Genomic DNA, 20,802 nt, shown 5'->3' with positions numbered 1-20,802 from the left:
CAAGCAGGGTCAATCCACATTCCTAACAGGAACACCACAATGCCTGGGCATAAAATAAAACAAATCCCAGTCAAGCCAGCAACAAAAATACAATTGTTTTTTAAGAATTACCTTCAATATCTCATCCAAAAGAACAGATTTAATTTCTAAATCCTCAAAGATACAAATATATCCAGAAGTCTGAATGGGCTCCTTTAAAGATAAAGACAAATGTTATGCTTAATTGTACAAAATTTTCCTTCCTTTAACATATGACTTTGTATTTTATTTTCAACATTTTCAAACCAACAGAAAATTAGAAAGAATGTCATTAACATCCATATGTCCATCACCTAAATATTATTAACATTTTGCTAAATATGCTTCAGTCGATTTTTTGGATGAAGTCTTTTAAAGTAAATCAAGTAAAATGTATAGACATCATGACATTTCACCCTTAAATATTTCAGTACATATCTCTAAAAGATAAGGATGTTCTTTAAGTGGCCACATTACTATTATTACACCTCATATAATTAATATTAATTCCCTAATAGCATCTAACATCAGTCCAATTTTTCTCAATTAATCCAAAAATGCCTTATACCACTTGATAATTCTTACTCATGCAATGCAACATTAAATTTAATTCTTTTTTTTTTTTTAATTTTTTTTTCAACGTTTATTTATTTTTGGGACAGAGAGAGACAGAGCATGAACGGGGGAGGGGCAGAGAGAGAGGGAGACACAGAATCGGAAACAGGCTCCAGGCTCTGAGCCATCAGCCCAGAGCCCGACGCGGGGCTCGAACTCACGAACCGCAAGATCGTGACCTGGCTGAAGTCGGACGCTTAACCGACTGCGCCACCCAGGCGCCCCTAAATTTAATTCTTAATAAAACCAACCAACACTACAGTTGTATGTAAGTACATATATCAAAGAAATCTTACCCCATACTGCAAAGTCCATCCTCTATAAAATTAGCCAGAGAGCATTCCTGATAGATTTTCTACATAAGATTTAATTTGCCAAGATGTAAATACACAAGTCTGTTACAGGTCTGTCTCTTTTCTTAGTATTACGCAAGCTTATAGAAATAAAGTGTAGCAAATGCATATTATAATGTAAAGTAGCTGCCCTAAATCTCTAGTAGAAAAAGGAGATATAAATATTATATAAATAACAAGAAATAAACTCTCACTATACTTACTACCTCCAAGAGCACTATGAAAAGGTTAAGATAATGTCTGGTAATGGAAATAATACCAGAATGTAATTTTTAATGTTTATTTATTTTTTGAGAGAGAGAAAGACCAAGCTGAGTCAGGGAGGGGCAGAGAGAGAGGGAGACACAGAATCCAAAACAGGCTCTAGGCTCTGAGCTGTCAGCACAGAGCCCGACACGGGACTCGAACCCATGAACCGCAAGATCATGACATAAGCCAAAGTCGAACGTTCAACTGACTGAGCCACCCAGGCACCCCTGGAATGTGTTTTTTTTTTTTTTTTTTCAACGTTTATTTATTTTTGGGACAGAGAGAGACAGAGCATGAACAGGGCAAGGGCAGAGAAAGAGAAGGAGACACAGAATCGGAAACAGGCTCCAGGCTCTGAGCCATCAGCCCAGAGCCTGACGCGGGGCTCGAACTCACGGACCGCGAGATCGTGACCTGGCTGAAGTCGCTTAACCGACTGCGCCACCCAGGCGCCCCTGGAATGTGTTTTTAATGTGTGTGTGTGTGTGTGTGTGTGTGTGTGTGTGTGTGTGTGTGTGTCATGAAATAGAAAGTTAAGCAAAATTCAAAGGAAATAATGTATCAAATTTATAACTCTGATACTTAGTTCTTCATGTGATAGAAACTACAGGAAGATACTTAAAAAGATGGAAATTAGAGGTAAAAATTGAATCAGATTTTTAAAAATTGAATCATATTTAGTTTTAGTATGTCAAGGTTTAAGAATGGGGCTCTGTGTGCACATTATATGCATTTGAGTCTTAAAGTGACATTTTCTCTTAAAAAGTAAAAATTGTTGGGGCACCTGGGTGGTTCAGTTGCTTAAGTATCCGACTTTAGCTCAGGTCATGATCTCACCATTCATGAGTACAAGCACTATGTCCAGCTCTGTGCTGACAGCTCAGCCTGGACCCTGCTTCAGATTCTGTGTCTCCCTCTCTCTCTGCTGCCTCCCCTGTTCACACTCTGTCTCTGTCTCTCAAAGATAAGTAAACATAAAAGAAATTTTTTTAAGTAAAAATTGTTGATTATATGAGAAAATTTTACCAAATTTCTTTATTTCCTCAAAAAAAGTTGTATTATGTAAAGGCAAGTATGAGCAATGATCACACAGAAAGAATCAAGGATAAAACTTAGTTCAAGAATTAAGTATATAATAACATACTTCTTATAAATTATAGAGGCCTTTCATATATTTTAATTATTTGAATACAACATGTATCCAAATATACCTGTATAAAAATGTTTATCATTAGAAAATTGCTTTATTTTTGACTAGGCAAAAAACAAAGCAAGGTAGCCAAAAAATGAAGTCATAAAAGATGATGTGTGGATAAAAAGTTATACCAAAAATAAAGAGAAAGGGAGAAAATAAAGATTGGAAGGAAGGTTAAAAACTAAGAGTTTCCGGGGCGCCTGGGTGGCGCAGTCGGTTGGGCGTCCGACTTCAGCCAGGTCACGATCTCGCGCTCTGTGAGTTCGAGCCCCGTGTCAGGCTCAGGGCTGATGGCTCAGAGCCTGGAGCCTGTTTCCGATTCTGTGTCTCCCTCTCTCTCTGCCCCTCCCCCGTTCATGCTCTGTCTCTCTCTGTCCCAAAAATAAATAAACGTTGGAAAAAAAAAAACAAAACAAACAAAAAAAAAACTAAGAGTTTCCAAAATAATCTATGATTATTGGCACACAAGTAAATATGCAAATATATTTATATTATTCGGATTTTAAAAAGTCAACTTCTACTTGAATTATCTCATCTAATTCTCATTATTTTCCAAAATTCACTAGATATCCATCCATATTTCCATTGAATATGAAGTTTTAGACCAGTGGTCAACAAAAGCAGGATACACTCCCCTACTCAGTACATAAGAAATTTATTTTTATCAAGAAAGTATTTTAAACTCCACTAATCTATACTGTATTAAGTACTCTTACCCAGTACATACATCAGAAGGTCTCAGAACATGTACAGTATAACAGGTATCTTGAGCGCTTATCCATTTAATTGCAGCATACTGTGACATACCGAAGTTCGTATATACCTAGTTAAGCGGATTCAGGGATTACAGTCTCTAATTTTGAGCTAACTCTCATAAATTGGACAAGTGGTTTAAAAATCTCCCTGGAAAGAATACGTGAATGAAGTGGAATACTGGAATGCAAGCACAAGCAAGCAAGACGAGGCAGAACAGTCACCCCCTTTACTCCTGGCACAAACTCTGGGGTGAGCCACATTAGAAAGTGAAAACAATCACATTCGAATCAGATCTGACAGAAAGTCAGCTAAACAATTGAAAATTATCAAGAAGACTATTTGAAACACAAGACTTTACGAAGTTAATAATTCAAGTGTGCACGATGCTCAGACACTAGCTAACGGCAGTGAGAACTACAGCACCCTGACATTTCAAAATAAAGTTCACTTCAGCCTGTTAAATGTATTTTTTTCCTCATTCTTTCAGAATTTCTATTTTAGGGACATGATTCCTAAAGTACTTGTATTAATACGGTAAGTCACGTATATCATTTCTAAATAAATAATTATGCATAGATGAAGATATGGGTTCAAAAATTTGGAAACTTCTTGTTTGGTAAAGAAGTGTATAAAAATGAGCTGAGTGGTAAAAATATGAGATATGAAAGGAATATGAATATGAAGTAGTACCAATGAAAGGGAAGAGCCAAGAAAAAGACTAGAAAAGCTGAATTGGTACCTTTAGAGGGTCACTGGAGATAAAAATGACCAAGCAGGGAATATCCACATTAAATACTCATTTCCAAATTCTCAGAAAGTGTGCTTTATCAGTGAATTACAACTTCACACACAAATGGCACCCGTTTTTCATCTATAATCTGAAGAAAGGTTTACAACTTAAAGGAAGGTATGAAACTAGAATTCCTAACACTCAAATGGACAAAAATGGATTCAGTATTAACTGTCAAGTAACAGCTTATCTCCTGAATTGTAAAAGAATACTATGCCCTAAAGGAGCTCCAGTAAATCCTGTTTTAAAGAGTACGTCCTTACCTAATCAGTCAATGAGCAGCCAAAGAAATGAACAGCAGAGTAACTAACCAATAACTAACCAAGCAGGGACAACAGCCAGCCAGTGTCCTCATGAATGGACAGAACAGCACAGCATGACTTATAAAGAAATCGAGTCAGTGGTGAGGTTGAAAGAAATCCATCTAGCTTTAAATCCGATAGAAACTGAACTACTTGCCAAGCCTGAAAATGACTCTAAAAAAGGAGAGGAGGGGAAGGCTATTCTGTTAAAACTACTCAAGAAGCACTTTGCACCAGGCCAAGACGTCCCCTGGTGCTAGACTGAGCGTGTGTGCTACACACACGTTACAAACAGCCAGGAACAACACTCGCCCAGGCATATGATTTCTGACTTAGTACGCATGGGGACACGGATGGAAAAAGGACCCTAACATTCAAAAAGTATTCTCCCATCCTCAAGGTTAGCCTGTGGTTACCTGTCAAATTTTTACACTTACTTTGTGGCAAGTGTCAAATTTCCCTTGGAGCCTTGAAAGAAGCCCCTGCTTACAAGTTAAATGCAGCAGCCCTGAATGCCTTTCCTTTAAACCCTACCCAGGGGCTAAAAATTACAAACAGCCTTAAAATTCCTGACAAAGCCTTTGAGAACAATTCACATGAGGTCATTTCCCAGCCCAAAGATCCTGAGTAGCACTAAAATGGGGAAATGTGAAAATAATTTAAGATATTAAAGGGACAGTGTAATAGTTTACCACTAAATAAATCACTCTAGAAGATTTTTGGCAGCTCAGTGGTCCAAGCATGCAATTTCTTTCCAAAAAGGAAACTGCAAACCCATACATCAATTAATGATATCTATCAACTTATTTATTATCATTTACATTTGTTGGGTGCAACAACCATACAGAAAATTCCCAACTGGAAACCATTACTTATTCAAAAATTACATAAAAATTTATCTCAATGATGCTTTGATTAGGCTACCCCTCAAATTACAATGAATTTCCTAAACACAAATGCTAACAGTTGGTCCAGAGCAGACTGACAGGGAAGTTCCAAACTTAAAAATTAGCTGATGTGGGGCACCCCAGTGGCTCAGTCGGCTGAGTGTCCGACTCTTGACTTCAGCTCAAGTCATGATCTCACAGTTTATAGGTTCGAGCCCTGTATCGGGATCTGCGCTGGCAGTGTGGAGCCTGCTTGGGATTCTCTCTCTGCCCCTCCCCTGCTCTGTCAAAATAAATAAACTTAAAAAAAAAAAAACAATTAGCTAATGTGAGCCACAAGTAGAAAATCAAAATGTAACTTTAAAATTAGTGAGCAAGTGGCTTCCTGATACTCCAGAGAGGGCAGATTAATCAGTCCACACTTGCATATTCATAAAATCATCAGAGTGAGAAAGACCAGGATTAGTGGCTGATAGAGGTCATGTGAACATAAATAAGGAAGCACAGATTAAGGTGGACAGGGAGGCAAAGGAGAATAAAAGCCTACACTTTTTTGGTTAGGTTGTTTTAAGCAATTTTGGTAAATATTACTACTGATTTTCTTTTTTTCTTAACTTTGACAAGGAAAAAATAAAGACTATGTATTAGAGACCATGGTTCCATCTTTTAAAAAGTACAGATAAATGCTTAGGAAGTGCCTTTCAGAGAAAGCAGAGACTTTTTAAAGGATGAGTATTATTCCCACTTATGACCAAATATTTTACAAATCCACAGATATGTTTCTATTTATTTTCAGAAATTTACGCCTCCAACACCAACAAACCTCTTAAGGAAACAAAAGGGAAATAGCCAGGTTTTCACATCTGGCTCATTATTTATGTACTGCTAATGCTCATTTCTTGTGTTTACCTCAGGATCCAAGTTTCTGAAAACATACATTCTTGTCTTCTCCATCATCGCAAACAAATCTGGATTATCCTTGGCCCACTTCATATCCCAGACATCTTTACGCTCCAATTTTAACAACTCGCCAATGACCTGCTGTCCTGTGCTGTCTGTTACCCGAGCGTCCAAGTCAAAGAAAGTTAGAACTCCTGAGATATCTATGATAGCAAGACGACTACAAATATTGAAATTGGAGAAAGGAAACAAGATGGTAAAATGACAATCAGCAATCACGAATATAATTACCTATTACCCTTCTTGTGCAAAATCAGTTCATCCAAATCTGGGAAGAAGGCAGAAATGACTTTAAGGGGCACCTGGGTGGCTCAGTCGGTTAAGCGTCCGACTTCGGCTCAGGTCATGATCTCATGGTTCGTAAGTCCCACATCGGGCTCTGTGCTGACAGCTCAGAGCCTGGAGCCTGCTTCAAATTCTGTGTCTCCCTCTCTCTCTGACCCTCCCCTGCTCATTCTCTGTCTGTCTCTCTCTCTCAAAAGTAAGTAAACATTTTTAAAAAATTAATAAAAAAAGAAAAAGAAAAAAGAAATGGCTTTAAAAAAACAACTGGTTTTAAAAATTTCTTAAATTTGATAGAAGACATAGACTACTCTCTATTTTGCTTCCTTGTGAGGAAAAAGTATCCAAAGGAATTAAAGCAACTGGCATGCAAACAATTTAAAGTATTACATTTGAATTTCTATATTTTGCCAATTAGAGAAAACATCTAAATACCGTATAATAAATAAACATTTAAATATAAACATAGTACAGTAAAACCACACTGAACCATAAGACAAGTTTAAAACAAATACACATCTTTGTATTTATTACATAAATCCAACAATCCAAATTGATAACTTCTAAACCCAGCATCTATATGAAGAGAATTTTCAGACTTACCTAGAATTGCAATTCAAGGATAACTGGTAGGCTCGACAGTTAAGGGAATACTTTTGAATCAAACCAACATTAGGAAGACTGTATCTCTGAATGGTGCCAGATTCACGACCCTGTGGAAATTACTTTTGATTACTAAAGCATATTTACAAAATAACATTAAATTACAACTACAGGTCTCTCTATATGTTCATACATTTGTTTCCAAACCAAAGTGAATGTGTCATAACTAATTCCCAATTCTGATACTAAATCACGTTACCGAGTACATATTTATCTCCTAATTTAATTAAACCCCTTTAAAAGTGGTTGAAGGTGATGTAATTTTTTTTCATGCAGCATTCAAGAAAGAAGTCAGAAACTTAGCTGTTCAGTAATACATAACTCCTTATACCACAAGGAAGAAATAACAAAGGTGACTTATAGTTGTTGTCTAGGTTAATATTTAAGGTACATTAAAAGCTAAAATATAGGGGCGCCTGGGTGGCGCAGTCGGTTAAGCGTCTGACTTCAGCCAGGTCAGGATCTCGCGGTCCGGGAGTTCGAGCCCCGCGTCGGGCTCTGGGCTGATGGCTCAGAGCCTGGAGCCTGTTTCCGATTCTGTGACTCCCTCTCTCTCTGCCCCTCCCTCATTCATGCTCTGTCTCTCTCTGTCCCAAAAATAAATAAACGTTGAAAAAAAAAAAATTAAAAAAAAAAAAAAGAAATAAAAGCTAAAATATAAAGCACTTATTGCATTAAATTTCACCATGAATGAAAAATCAATATAAGATCACCATATGAAACAGTGGTTTCTGAAAGTCCACGTTTTTATCCTATAGCCATCTACCTGATACTAGTTAGTGGCAAATGGAGATGATCAGAAGCAGTGATACAATGAGTATTAGTTTAAATGTCTAGAATGGCTAAAATTAACTCAGGAAAAAACAGATGTGGTGAGGCTGCAGAGAAAGGGGAACTCTTTTGTGCTGCTGGTGGGAATGCAAACTGGTGCAGCCACTCTGGAAAACAGTATGGAGGTTCCTCAAAAATTTTTTAAAGATTAAAAATAAAGCTACCCTACAACCCAGCAGTTGTACTACTAGGTATTTATCCAAAGGATACAAAAAGACTGATTTTAAGGGGCACATGCACCCCAATGTTTATAGCAGCGCTATCAACAATAGCTAATTATGGAAAGAGCCCAAATGTCCATCTACTGATGAATGGATAAAGTAGATGTGTTATAAGACTGACACTTCTCCTGGTCAGAAGGGGCCCACGGCCTGCCAGATGAGGTAGGTCAATAAACTGTTCTATGAATAGTGGAGAAAAAAAAAAAAAAAGATGTGGTGTATATATATACAATGGAATATTACCTGGTGATCAGAAAGACTAAAATCTTGCCATTTGCAACAATGTGGAGGTAACTAGAATGTATAAAGCTAAGCGAAATAAGTCAGTGAGAGAAAGACATTGCATGATTTGATTCATATGTGGAATTCAAGAAACACAACAGATATACATAAGGGTAGGGAAGGAAAATAAGATAAAAACAGAGAGGGAGGAAAACCGTAAGAGACTCTTAAATACAAAGAACAAACAGGGTTGATGGAGGACGTTGGTGGGAGGTAGGCTCAGTGGGTGATGGCCATTAAAGAGGACACTTGTTGGAATGAGCACTGGGTGTTACATGTAAGTGATGAATCACTGGGTTCTACTTCCAAAACCACTATTACAATTATGTTAACTGACCTGGATTTAAATAAATTAAAAAAAATTTTTTTTGATATTTATTTTTGAAAGAGAGACAGAGTATGAGTGGGGGAGGGCAGAGGGACAAGGAGATACAGAATCTGAAGCAGGCTCCAGGTTCCGAGCTGTCAGCACAGAGCCCAACGCGAAGCTCGAACCCATGAACAGTGAGATCATGACCTGAGCCGAAGTCAGACACTCAACAGACTAAGCCACCCAGGTTCCCCTAAATAAAAAATTTTTTAAAAAGAATATAAATGAGGCTAGGCAGAAGCTTAGAACTGACACACCAAAAGCATGATCCTTAAAAGAGAAAACTGATACGCCGGAATTCACAAAAATCAAAATTTTTTCTCTGTGAATGACCTTGTTAGGAGAAGAAAAAAGACAAAGTAAAAATTGGAAGAATATTTGCAAATCATGTACCTAACAAAGTGGGTATCTCTCTAGAATATGTAAGGAAGTCTCAAGACATAAAATATTACATTAAAAGCTGATTAAAGATTCCAAAAAATATGTTTAAAAATAAAACAGTCGGGAATGCAAGCTGGTGCAGCCACTCTGGAAAACAGTATGGAGGTTCCTCAAAAAAACTAAAAATAGAACTACCCTATGACCCAGCAATTGCACTACCAGGCATTTATCCAAGGGATACAGGTGTGCTGTTTCAAAGGGACACATGCACCCCCATGTTTATAGCAGCACTATCAACAATAGCCAAATTATGGAAAGAGCCCATCGATGGATGAATGGATAAAGAAGATGTGGTATATATATACAATGGAGTATTACTTGGCAATCAAAAAGAATGAAATCTTGCCATTTGCAACTATGTGGATGGAACTGGAGGGTATTAGGCTAAGTGAAATTAGTCAGTCAGAGAAAGACAAAAATCATATGACTTCACTCATATGAGGACTTTAAGAGACAAAACAGATGAACCTAAGGGAAGGGAAACAAAAATAATATAAAAACAGGGAGGGGGACAAAACAGAAGAGACTCATAAATATGGAAAATAAACTGAGGGTTACTGGAGGGGTTGGGGGAGGGGCTATGGGCTAAATGGGTAAGGGGCACTAAAGAATCTACTCCTGAAATCATTGTTGCACTATATGCTAACTAATTTGGATGTAAATTTTTAAAAAATTAAAAATAAGGGGCACCTGGGTGGCTCAGTCGGTTAAGCGGCCGACTTCAGCTCAGGTCATGATCTCACGGTCCGTGAGTTCGAGCCCCGCATCAGGCTCTGTGCTGACAGCTCAGAGCCTGGAGCCTGTTTCAGATTCTGTGTCTCCCTCTCTCTCTCTGACCCTCCCCCGTTCATGCTCTGTCTCTCTCTGTCTCAAAAATAAATAAATGTTGGGGCGCCTGGGTGGCGCAGTCGGTTAAGCGTCCGACTTCAGCCAGGTCACGATCTTGCGGTCCGTGAGTTCGAGCCCCGCGTCGGGCTCTGGGCTGATGGCTCAGAGCCTGGAGCCTGTTTCTGATTCTGTGTCTCCCTCTCTCTCTGCCCATCCCCCGTTCATGCTCTGTCTCTCTCTGTCCCAAAAATAAATAAACGTTGAAAAAAAAAAATTTTTAATAAAAAAAAAATAAATAAATGTTAAAAAAAAAAAATTAAAAAAAAATAAAAAATTAAATTAAAAAAAAGAATACTCAAAAACAATAAAAATAAAAAATAAAAGAATAGAAGTTTCAGTGTAACTCTGTGCAAACTTAATGCTGACAGATCAATAGTTGGTATAACAGACAAGAGCGAACTCTGGTTTCCAAACCCTTCTGTTCCTCTGGCCATGGCAATGGGACAAAGCGGAAGGCTCGGCTCAGGCCATCTTTCCCTCTCCCCTTTTTAATCAGTGGAGCACCGCTTTTGCAGCGTGATTCTCAAGAAGGGCCTATCAGAAAGGGTGGAAGGAGGAGGGGGAGAATATTGTTTAGTGTATAAAAGGGAGGTATGGGTTTTGGAAGATTTACCATATTGGGGTAGGAAAAAAGATTTTGTTTTTGAAAAAGGGGGCCCTTTGGCTTTAAAGGTTTGAAAAAGTAATGATTCTAAAACCTTTTACATTTCAACAGTGAAATTTTAAATGCAGAAGATATTTTCTCCATTAAACTTTCTGGCTGGTATTAAAACCATTCAAGTGTGTATGTTATAGGTAGACTGTCATTTGGGAATTATGTCAATTTTCGTGATTGATATGAGTTGCATGTTATTTTATTTTTGCTAATGTCAGAAACACCACTAGCATAACCAAAAACCCCTGCCATTGAGCAAAGACTCTAAAAAGAAAAAAGAGGCTCCGTAAGACAAACTGCTTCAAAAATACACCAAATTCACTTGATGAGGAAAAACAATAATACATTCTTAAGATTTTGTCCCCCCAAAAATTATCTAATGGCTAAAGAACATAACTAGAACTGTAAACATACACCACTAAGGCTATGTTTACACAACTGAAATTCAATGACTCCACCACCATTATATTAAAGTAAACATTTAGTTCTAAAATTAGTATTTTCAAATGCCAGAGCTCAAGAAAAGCCACCATTACATTCATTTTATTTGAAAAATTCAGCAAAAATTTGCCCTAGACTTTTTTTTTTTTTTTTTACTGGTTAGCAAACACACCACCTCTTCATTTTAAGTCTTATGAAAATAGCTGAGCCAAAACACTTTCTCCAACACCAAATAGTGGGCCACATACAGAAGGAAGCTTTCTAAGACCTACTACCGCTATCCAATCCACTCGACACCTGCCAACCCTTGTGTGGCTCATGCAAGCCGGTGTCAAACTCTCCCCAGTTGGCCACTATTCTACTGCATTTATTAATAGTTATTTTTGCAAATAATTAACAATTTGTGAGGCAGTCTTTAAAAATTTCTTATTTACTACTTTGGGCTTAGAAAACTTGGTGCCCACAAGATGATATTCAAATCCAAAACATATTACTTTACTCTATTTTTATAATTTAAACAATTATTATTCATAAAATCAGTTTTTTAAGAACTTACCACGATCAGTGTCTTATCAGATGCAGTTATGGCACAAATTGGATCCCGGGTGCCCTAAAATAAATCAATTATTATTCTTTAACAAATATTTATTGAGTGACTAATCTGGTATAAGGTGGTATGCAATTCACTAAGAAGAATACTTCAATATATTTATTAACTTAAACATTCACTTACTGAGCACCTACTATGTGCAAGATGCTGAACTAAGCACTGAAGACACTCAAATAAAATCTTTCCCCTCAGGGATTACTCAAAAGCCTACTGGGGAAGAAAGCGAGCTGAACACCTAATTAATAAAAGTAGCGGTACGCTCAGGATCTAGGAGAGCAAGAGGAAGGAACATCTCATTTACACAGAAGTACGCAGGGAGATGGAAACCTGAGCTCAGTCATAAAAGATGAACAGATGACAGAAGGGCCAGACCGTGCCAGAATGAGGAAGGGGAAACAGCATGGCACAGCAACAAGCTGGACGAGTCTCAAGAGCTTATGCTTAGTGAGAAAAAGCCAATCTCAAAAGGTTACATGCCACATGATTCCATTCATTTAAAGAATTCTCAGAGTGACAAAACCAGAAATGGAAACAGATGAGTGGTTGCCAGTGGAGCAGGGATGGGGTGGAGAACAAGTGTGAAAATGAAGAAACAGCATGAGGCAAGTTCTTTCATGATGGTAAGATTCCATAAAACCACACGCACACATGTACATGCATAAACTAGTGAAAACTGAGTAAGGAATCCGGTGGGAGTCCAGTTAATGGTGTCATTATCAATGTCAATTTCCTGCTTTTGATATTATACTACAGTTATAGAAGATGTCACCATTGGGAAGTGGGGTAAAAAGGTTCTAAGCTATCTGTACAACCTCCCATGAGCCTATAATTATTTCAAAAATGTTTTTAGGGGCCTCTGGTGGCTCAAGTCAGTTGAGTGTCCGACTCTTGATTTTAGCTCAGGTCATGATCTCGTGGTTATGGGATTGAGCCCAGCATCATGGATTGGAGCTCCACACTCAGCGTGGAGCCTGCTTAAGATTCTCTCTCTCCCTCTGCCCCTCTCCCCCTCTCACGCTCTCTCTCTCTAAAATTTTAAAAAAGAATAAGAAAAAAAACAAAAATGTTTTTAAAAATCCAAAGAAGGAAAAATCACAGCACACCTAGAAAAAGGTTTTCAGAACAGAAATTTTTTTTAAGAATTACCAGAATATGATGCTATTCACTAAAAACAAATTCTTTTTCAAATCTTAAACTAAAATTACAGTACTTCCAAATCTACAGATATTAACATTTGCTGGCAATAAGATCACTTACTTGAATGGCTTTACTATAGTCAAGCACCCCATCCACTGATCCAGAAGGAGTATCATCCACATGATAAATTCTGGAAAAAAAAAGTCAGAATTTCAAAGATAGTCTAAGTACAGGTTATACCGTTTCATAATCTCTAGAATAATTAGGTTGAATGTCACCAATGAATACTGTTATGTAACATAAATGTCCTGATTATTTTAAAGAGTTCTTGACACAACTTGGGGCGCCTGGGTGACTCAGTCAGTTAAGCGTCTGACTTCGGCTCAGGTCATGATCTCACAGTTCGTGAGTTCGAGCCCCGCACAGGGCTCTGTGCTGACAGTTTAGAGCCTGCTCCAGTCTTCAAATTCTATGTCTCCTTCTCTCTCTGCTCCTCCCCGTCTCATGCTCTGTCTCTCTCTCCTTCAAAAATAAATAAAAACATTAAAAAAAATTTTTTTTTAAAAAGAGTTCTTGACACAACTCAATCATAATAAGGTAGAAACTACCTACCAGGTGTTTCCTAGTTATGCAAGTAATATGTTCCTGAAAGCTAGGTCGAAAATATATTTGAACATTGAATCACATATTTTCAATGAATTTCATTAAGACCCAACAGCTATTTTACCTTATTCTCCAAATGAATGTCAGGAATAACTTCTGATACACTAAGTAAGTTTCTCTGTTGTTTCTCCGTAATTTCCTGTCTAATAATGTGCTCAATAAAGGTGAAGCCTAGGGGCGTCTGGGTGGTTCAGTCAGTTAAGTGTCTGACTTCAGCTCAGGTCATGACCTCACAATGCCGTGGATTCAAGCCCCGCATCAGGCTCTGAGCTATCAGCACAAAGCCTGGAGCCTGCTTCGGATTCTGTCTCTGTCTCTCTGCCCTTCCCCTGCTTGCTCTGTCTCTGTCTCTCAAAAATAAATAAATGTTAAAAAAAATTTAGGGCTGCCAGGGTGGCTTAGCTGGCTGAGTGTCCAACTTAGGCTCAGGTCATGATCTCGCATTCGTGGGTTCAAGCCCCCATTGGGCTCTGTGCTAACAGCTCAGAGCTTGGAGTCTGCTTCGGATTATAGGTCTCCCTCTCTGTCTGCCCCTCCCCTGCTCGTGCTCTCTCTCTCCATCTCTCAAAAAATAAAATAAAACATTAAAAAAATTAATAAAAATTTTAAAAAATACATAAAGGTAAAGCCTAAATGTATTTGGGAAGCTCTAATTAATGGAATTTTTGTTCTGAACTAAAGAATTGTTCCCTATGTTCCCTGTGTGATGATGATGACTACTTTTGGACTCTGCCCATCTCTCTGATACCTTCATTATAATACTATTCACACCATAGTATCTCCACTAGTTTACCTCTCTCTCTAGTTGGTGGGTTTCCCGGAACCAAAGGCTGTATCTCTAGTGCCTAGCACAGTGCCATATACTGCCAGGTGCTCTATGTCTGCTGGAAAATCATTAAAACAAGTGGAGGTGAACAGGGAAGATACAACATAGAGTACCTATGAGGCCCTGGGCAAGTCACTTAACTTCTCTGATCCTCAATTTCTCTATGTGGAAATAAGGGCAACCTTTTGCAGGGTTTTTTTTAAGAGGCATAAATAAAATGATGTTTGTAAAGTACATATGCACAAAGCCTGATCATCAAGAAATCATAAATGTAATATAATCATAAGAAAATCAAGCCATTTTCTATCTCGAAAATATCATGAGATTTTATCATTGTTAAACTGAAATCATAATTGTACTTTGATCAATAAGGAGATTAAATGTTAAATTTAACAGAAATGTATTAAAGACAGAAAGAAAATATATTTTAAAAAGAAATAATTTAGAGGTGCCGTGTTTCTGTATTTTACTACATTTCTTTTTTTTTTAATTTTTTTTATTTTTGGGACAGAGAGAGAGCACGAACGGGGGAGGGGCAGAGAGAGAGGGAGACACAGAATCGGAAACAGTCTCCAGGCTCCGAGCCATCAGCCCAGAGCCTGACGCGGGGCTCGAACTCAGGGACCGCGAGATCGTGACCTGGCTGAAGTCGGACGCTTAACCGACTGCGCCACCCAGGCACCCCAACATTTCTATTAAGTATATCCAGCCACTATTTCTACTAGTTATCACAAAATAAAAGTCAACGGTTAGGAGGGCTCTCAAGAGATCACGTGACCCCCTTCCCCCTCTTAAAACAAGCACGGTACTACAAGAAAGGCCAATCTGAGTGAAGTGCTTCAGAGCCAGATCAACCTGGCTTTATGTCCCATCTCTACTTATCAGCTAGTGACCTTTGGCAAATAATTTAAGCTCACGTGTCTAGTCTCTTCTCTGTGAAACAGGATTAATGAGAGTACTCACTAGGCTTACTGGAGTATCTGGCAGGTAAGAAGTATTCAGTGTTGGCTGTTATCACTATCATCAAAGATATTTTACAGATGAGGAAAGTGAGGTCCAGAGAGAACCTGCCCAGTCATATCCCACATAGAAATACAAGGAAATGCTGCCATCTTAAAGCCAGAATATCTTCAGCTGGCTCCCAGGACACTCACTCTATGGAGAGGCTAGACTTTTCTGTCCCAACTTTGTCCTTAGATCTGCCTTCTCCCTGCAGATGGCAGTTCTCTTGCTTATTATTGCTACCACTGCCACATGCTGTCCTGAAAAAGGCCAAAGATTCTTCCTATCTAAACTTTCAGAACTACTGAGAAGATAGAGTATTTTTCAATTTTTTTGTTTGTTTGTTTTGCTTCCACATGAATTCATGCATCCAGAATATTTTTACTAGGGACATTTCTCCTATCTTAGTACCTGAGTGAATCTTAAAGGCAAGGGAAGATTGCATTAAGACAGCAAGCATGTGTGAGGGAAGATGATCTGAAAAAGCAACCCAGGGTTTCTGACATAACCTCCAGTGCCCACTCCCAACAGAGGTCTAAGCCCTGATTAAGAATTATTAGGTTAAAGCACTCAACAAAATGCTTTATTTAAAGGTTTAGGGTGGGGCATCTGGGTGGCTCAGTCAGTTAAGCCTCTGATTTTGGCTCAGGTTGTGATCTCAAGGGTCATGGTTCCAGCTTGTGTAGGGCTCTGTGTTGGCAGTGCATAGCCTGCTTGGGATTCTCTCTCTCTCCCTCTCCTTCTCTGCCTCTCCCCTGCTCGCACTATCTCTCTCAAAATAAATAAACTTTAAAATACATACATACATACATACATACATACATACATACATAAAGGCAGGCTTAGGGTAACAACAAGTGGGTAAAATACAGAATATCAGCAACAGAGATAATATAACTTACAAAAACTCAGTAAACACATCTACACCTTGAAACTTATCACAGGAATCCCCCCATCCTAATCCTAACTTCTCTATGTAGTAGAGCCCTCTCTATCATTTAACCCAACTCCCTGGAATCCAGGGCAAGAAAAAGAAGCCCAAGTAACCAGTTCACCCTACCTGAAGACCTCCTCCTTATCTGTGTCTAAGAACCTGCCTATCCTATGGTGGCTGATACTAGGATCACCCCCACTCTCCCAGAACAACCTGTGCCACTAACCCATAAGAATGAAGCTTTGGTCAGACATTCAGTTGAATAATCGTATTTCAAGTATAGCATAATAACCCTAACATGGTGAGAGTAGGTGTGAGAGAATAGCTATTTCCTTATAAAAACACAGACTTCTGGGGCGGCTGGGTGGCTCAGTCAGTTGGGAGGCCGACTTCGGCTCAGGTCACGATCTCGCAGTCTGTGAGTTCGAGCACCGCGTTGGGCTCTGTGCTGACAGCTCAGAGCCTGAAGCCTGTTTCAGATTCTGTGTCTCCCTCTCTCTCTGACTCTTCCCATTCATACTCTGTCTCTCTCTGTCTCAAAAATAAATAAAACGTTAAAAAAAAATTTTATAAAAAAAAAAAACCCACAGACGTCCAGTTTTAATCTCTAAGGGCTTTCTTTTATTATACCACACCCCTTCTTATTTATTTTGATCAATTTAAACAAATAATTTGAAAGATTTTGAAAGATTTTGAATTGGAAAGTATTATTTCTAGTAATCAAAACAATTTACAGTTCTCAAGCATGACAATTTAGAATTAACTATGTCTGGTTTAAATGTGATACGGCTGAGCTACTAAAAACTATGTATCAAAAGATATACCTTTCTCTCCCTTCTTTCCGAGACCGCGTGATCTGATTAATTTCCAATGCTGTGAGCTTCTTTGCCACACGATATTGCCAGGTATAAAATGCTTCTTTTGAAGCTGCTATCACATGGGTTTTGGTCATTGCAACAAATAATGGTACTATTTAAAAGAGCATTAAAACAATTAGGTTACAGTTACACAGAATCACAGAATGTTTGTGCTGCAAAGGAATTCAGTGACCACTGTATTCAACTCCTCATTTCAGACAATATACCCAACATGCAGTCTCTAAAATCAAAAAACATAATCAAAAGCTTGTAGGACCATACAAAAATATTACATGAAAATGGATCAAAGACCTAAATGTAAGAGCTAAAATTACTGTAGAAATCTTAGGGGGGCGGGGGGTGAACCTTAGAAATAAATCTTTGTGACCTTGGATTAGGCAAGAGTTTCTTAGATATGACACCAAAAGCACCAGCAACAAAAGAAAAAGTAGATAAACTGGACTTCATCAAATTTAAAACATTTTTGCTTCAAAGGACACCATCAAAAAAGTGAAAAGACAACCCACAGAATGGAAGAAAATGTTTGTAAATCGTATATGTGATAAGGAATTATTTCTAGAATATATAAAGATCTCTTACAACTCAATAATAAAAAAGACAAAAAACCCAATTAAAAAATGGTCAAAGGATCTGAATAGACATTTTTCCAATGAAGATATACAGTCACTAAGCAAAGGAAAAAGATGTCCAATATCATTAGCCATCAAGCAAATGCAAATCAAAACCACAATGACATACCACTTCAAACCCACTATAATGGCTACAATCAAAAAGTCAGCCAATAACAAGTATTGCCAAGGACGTAGAGAAATGGTAGGGAAATAGTAGTGCATCCACTTTGAAAAATAGTTTGGCAGTTTCTCCATTTGCTAAATATAGAGTTACCACAGGCCCCACCAACTCCACTCCTAGGTATATACCCAAGAGAAATGAAAAAAAATGTCCACACAGAAGCTCACACACAAATGTTCAGAACAGCATTGTTCATAATAGCCAAAAAGTTGAAATAGCCCAGATGTCCAATTAACTGATGAAGAGATAAATCCAATCCCACTACCTCCTCCCATCCCCATTATTATTACTGCTTGGTTTGGGCCTTTATCCTTCCCTCTGATCTCACATCTTATAATTCCTCATTAAGTTATAAAAGAAAATTCTAGATGGCTAACAAACACAGGAAAAAACGCTCATCACTCATCATCAGGAAAATACAAATCAAAACCACAGTGAGATACCACCTCACACCTGTCAGAATGGCTAAAATTAACAACTCAGGAAACAACAGATACACTGCTGGTGGGAATGCAAACTGGTTCAGCCACTCTGGAAAACAATGTGGAGGCTCCTTAAAAAATTAAAAATAGAATTACACTACTAGGTATTTATCCAAAGTATACAAAAAGGCTGATTTGAAGGGGTACACGCACCCCAGTGTTTATAGCAACACTATCGCAATAGCCAAATTATATACACAACGGAATACTACCTAGCGATCAAAAAGAATGAAATCTTGCCATTTGCAACAAAATGAATGGAACTGGAGTGTATTATGCTACATGAAATACGTTAGTCAGAAAAAGACAAATATCCTATGATTTCACTCATATATAGAATTTAAGAAACAAAACAGACGAACATAGAGGAAGGGAAGGAAAAATAAGATTAAAAACAGAGAGGGAAGCAAACCATAAGAGACTCTTAAATACAGAGATCAAACTGAGGGTTGCTGGAGGGGAGGTGGGTGCAGGGATGGGCTAAATGGGTGATGGCCATTAAGGAGGGCACTTGTTGGGATGCGTATGGAGCATTACATGTAAGTGACGAATCACTGGGTTCTACGCCTGAAACCAATACTACCCTGTATGTTAACTACCTTGAATTTAAATAAATAAATTTGATTTAAAAAAAAGAACTATTAGATATTAAAAAAAAATAAAATCATGAGGAAGAGAAGCTAGATTTAGAGTACTGTATGGTAAAATCTGTGTACAAGTGGACCCACACAGTTCAAACCTGTGTTGTTCAAGAGTCAGCTGTATCATTAAAATTAATTTTTGTCTGTTTAAAAAAAAGAAAAGAAAATTCTCCAAAGTTCCTTCCTAATTTAGGAAAATATTCTCCTAACCATATAACTTTGTTCATCTATTCCTTTTCTTAGAGAACATTTAAGCTCCTACCCTTTGTAGGACCTGCGTACCCTTTGACATAGCCTTATAAAATCAGCTTAAAGATTAAAAAGTAGAGGAAGAAGTAAAATAACTTGTCCAAGGTCACAAAACACAAACTAAATACCATAAAACTAAGCAAACACATTCACACAATGTAAAAACAAAACAAAACTCCATCATAAAAGATCATTTTAGTACCCATTTTCTAAACTCATGAATAATTAGAATAGTATAAAACTTGTGTTTTATTAAATATTAAGCTAAATAATTATTCATATGGCCAGAATAAAGGAATGGTGTTAACAGCAGCTACCATTTATAGAGTACTGGCCATGGTCCAAGTAAACATTTAAGGCATTAAAAGACTGAAAAAATGGACAAAGAATCAGAAACCAGGCTAATGATAAAAGAGTAACTGAGTAGATTACCAACTTTGTGATTCAAATTCAGGAATTTTTTTTTAACGTTTTTTATTTATTTTTGAGACAGGGAGAGACAGAGCATGAACAGGGGAGGGTCAGAGAGAGGGGGACACAGAATCTAAAACAGGCTCCAGGCTCTGAGCTGTCAGCACAGAGCCCGACGCGGGGCTCGAACTCACGGACCGCGAGATCATGACCTGAGCCGAAGTCGGCCGCTTAACCAACTGAGCCACCCAGGTGCCCCTCAAATTCAAGAATTTTTATATACAAAGTAATTCAGTATAGTTGAATCATGCTAAAAACATTTTTCATTACAATTGTCAAGGTTTTTCTATATGAAACACGTACTATTGTTGAACTCTAGAGGGAGCCAGAAGCCTTTCCTATAGGGAACAAGTGGTCGAAAGGCGATCCTGGAAAAGTAGCAAGGGCCTGGGGAGCGCTGAGTGAGAAGAATGAGCATGCCAGGCCCAGGCTTTGCTCAGCTTTCTCTGACCCCACTCTCACTAAATCATAAGACATTTGCTAAATGTTTAGTAAATTCTACCACAGACACTCTAATGCTGATGAGTATAATGCCTTTAGTGGGATTTGAAATAAGTTCACAACTTTAAACTATTTTCTAATATGGGGCACCTGTGTGGCTCAGTGGGTTTAGTGTCTGACTTTGGCTTAGGTCATGATCTCGTGGTTCCATGAGCTCGAGCCCCACATTGGGCTCTCTCTGCTGTCAGCACGGAGCCTGCTTAGGATCCTCTGTCTCCCTGTCTCTCTACCTGTCTGCCTCTCTCCCTCTCTCTCTCTCAATCTCTCTCTCTCTCTCTCTCTCAAAAATAAACATTAAAAAAAATATTTTCTAATAAAATACAATTTTTTCTAAGCATATATAAAAGCATTCCTCTAACCAACATTTACATACAACTATAAATTATACTCATGTTCCTCTCTGATACATCCTAAATA

At 38.1% G+C, this 20,802-nt stretch overlaps 1 protein-coding gene across 3 annotated transcripts in view; it reads right to left on the bottom strand.

The window, feature by feature from the left end:
- The window catches only part of WDR35 (WD repeat domain 35), a 61,554-nt gene that overhangs the window by 14,087 nt on the left and 26,665 nt on the right, over window positions 1-20,802 (bottom strand). For 2 of the 3 annotated variants that reach the window (XM_047854043.1, XM_047854045.1), the window contains 6 exons: window positions 17,196-17,340; window positions 13,067-13,136; window positions 11,756-11,809; window positions 7,011-7,120; window positions 6,075-6,285; window positions 112-192 (listed from right to left, as the gene is read on the bottom strand). In XM_047854043.1, the coding sequence (XP_047709999.1) occupies window positions 112-192; window positions 6,075-6,285; window positions 7,011-7,120; window positions 11,756-11,809; window positions 13,067-13,136; window positions 17,196-17,340 (671 nt within the window). The remainder of the gene's footprint in view (window positions 1-111; window positions 193-6,074; window positions 6,286-7,010; window positions 7,121-11,755; window positions 11,810-13,066; window positions 13,137-17,195; window positions 17,341-20,802) is intronic. The other variant, XM_047854044.1, reaches the window with a different exon arrangement.

Source organism: Prionailurus viverrinus, chromosome A3 (assembly GCF_022837055.1).
Source record: "Prionailurus viverrinus isolate Anna chromosome A3, UM_Priviv_1.0, whole genome shotgun sequence".
NCBI lineage: Eukaryota > Metazoa > Chordata > Mammalia > Carnivora > Felidae > Prionailurus > Prionailurus viverrinus.
Note: the sequence above shows the minus strand (reverse complement) of the source record. Positions and strands in the feature narration are given on the sequence as shown.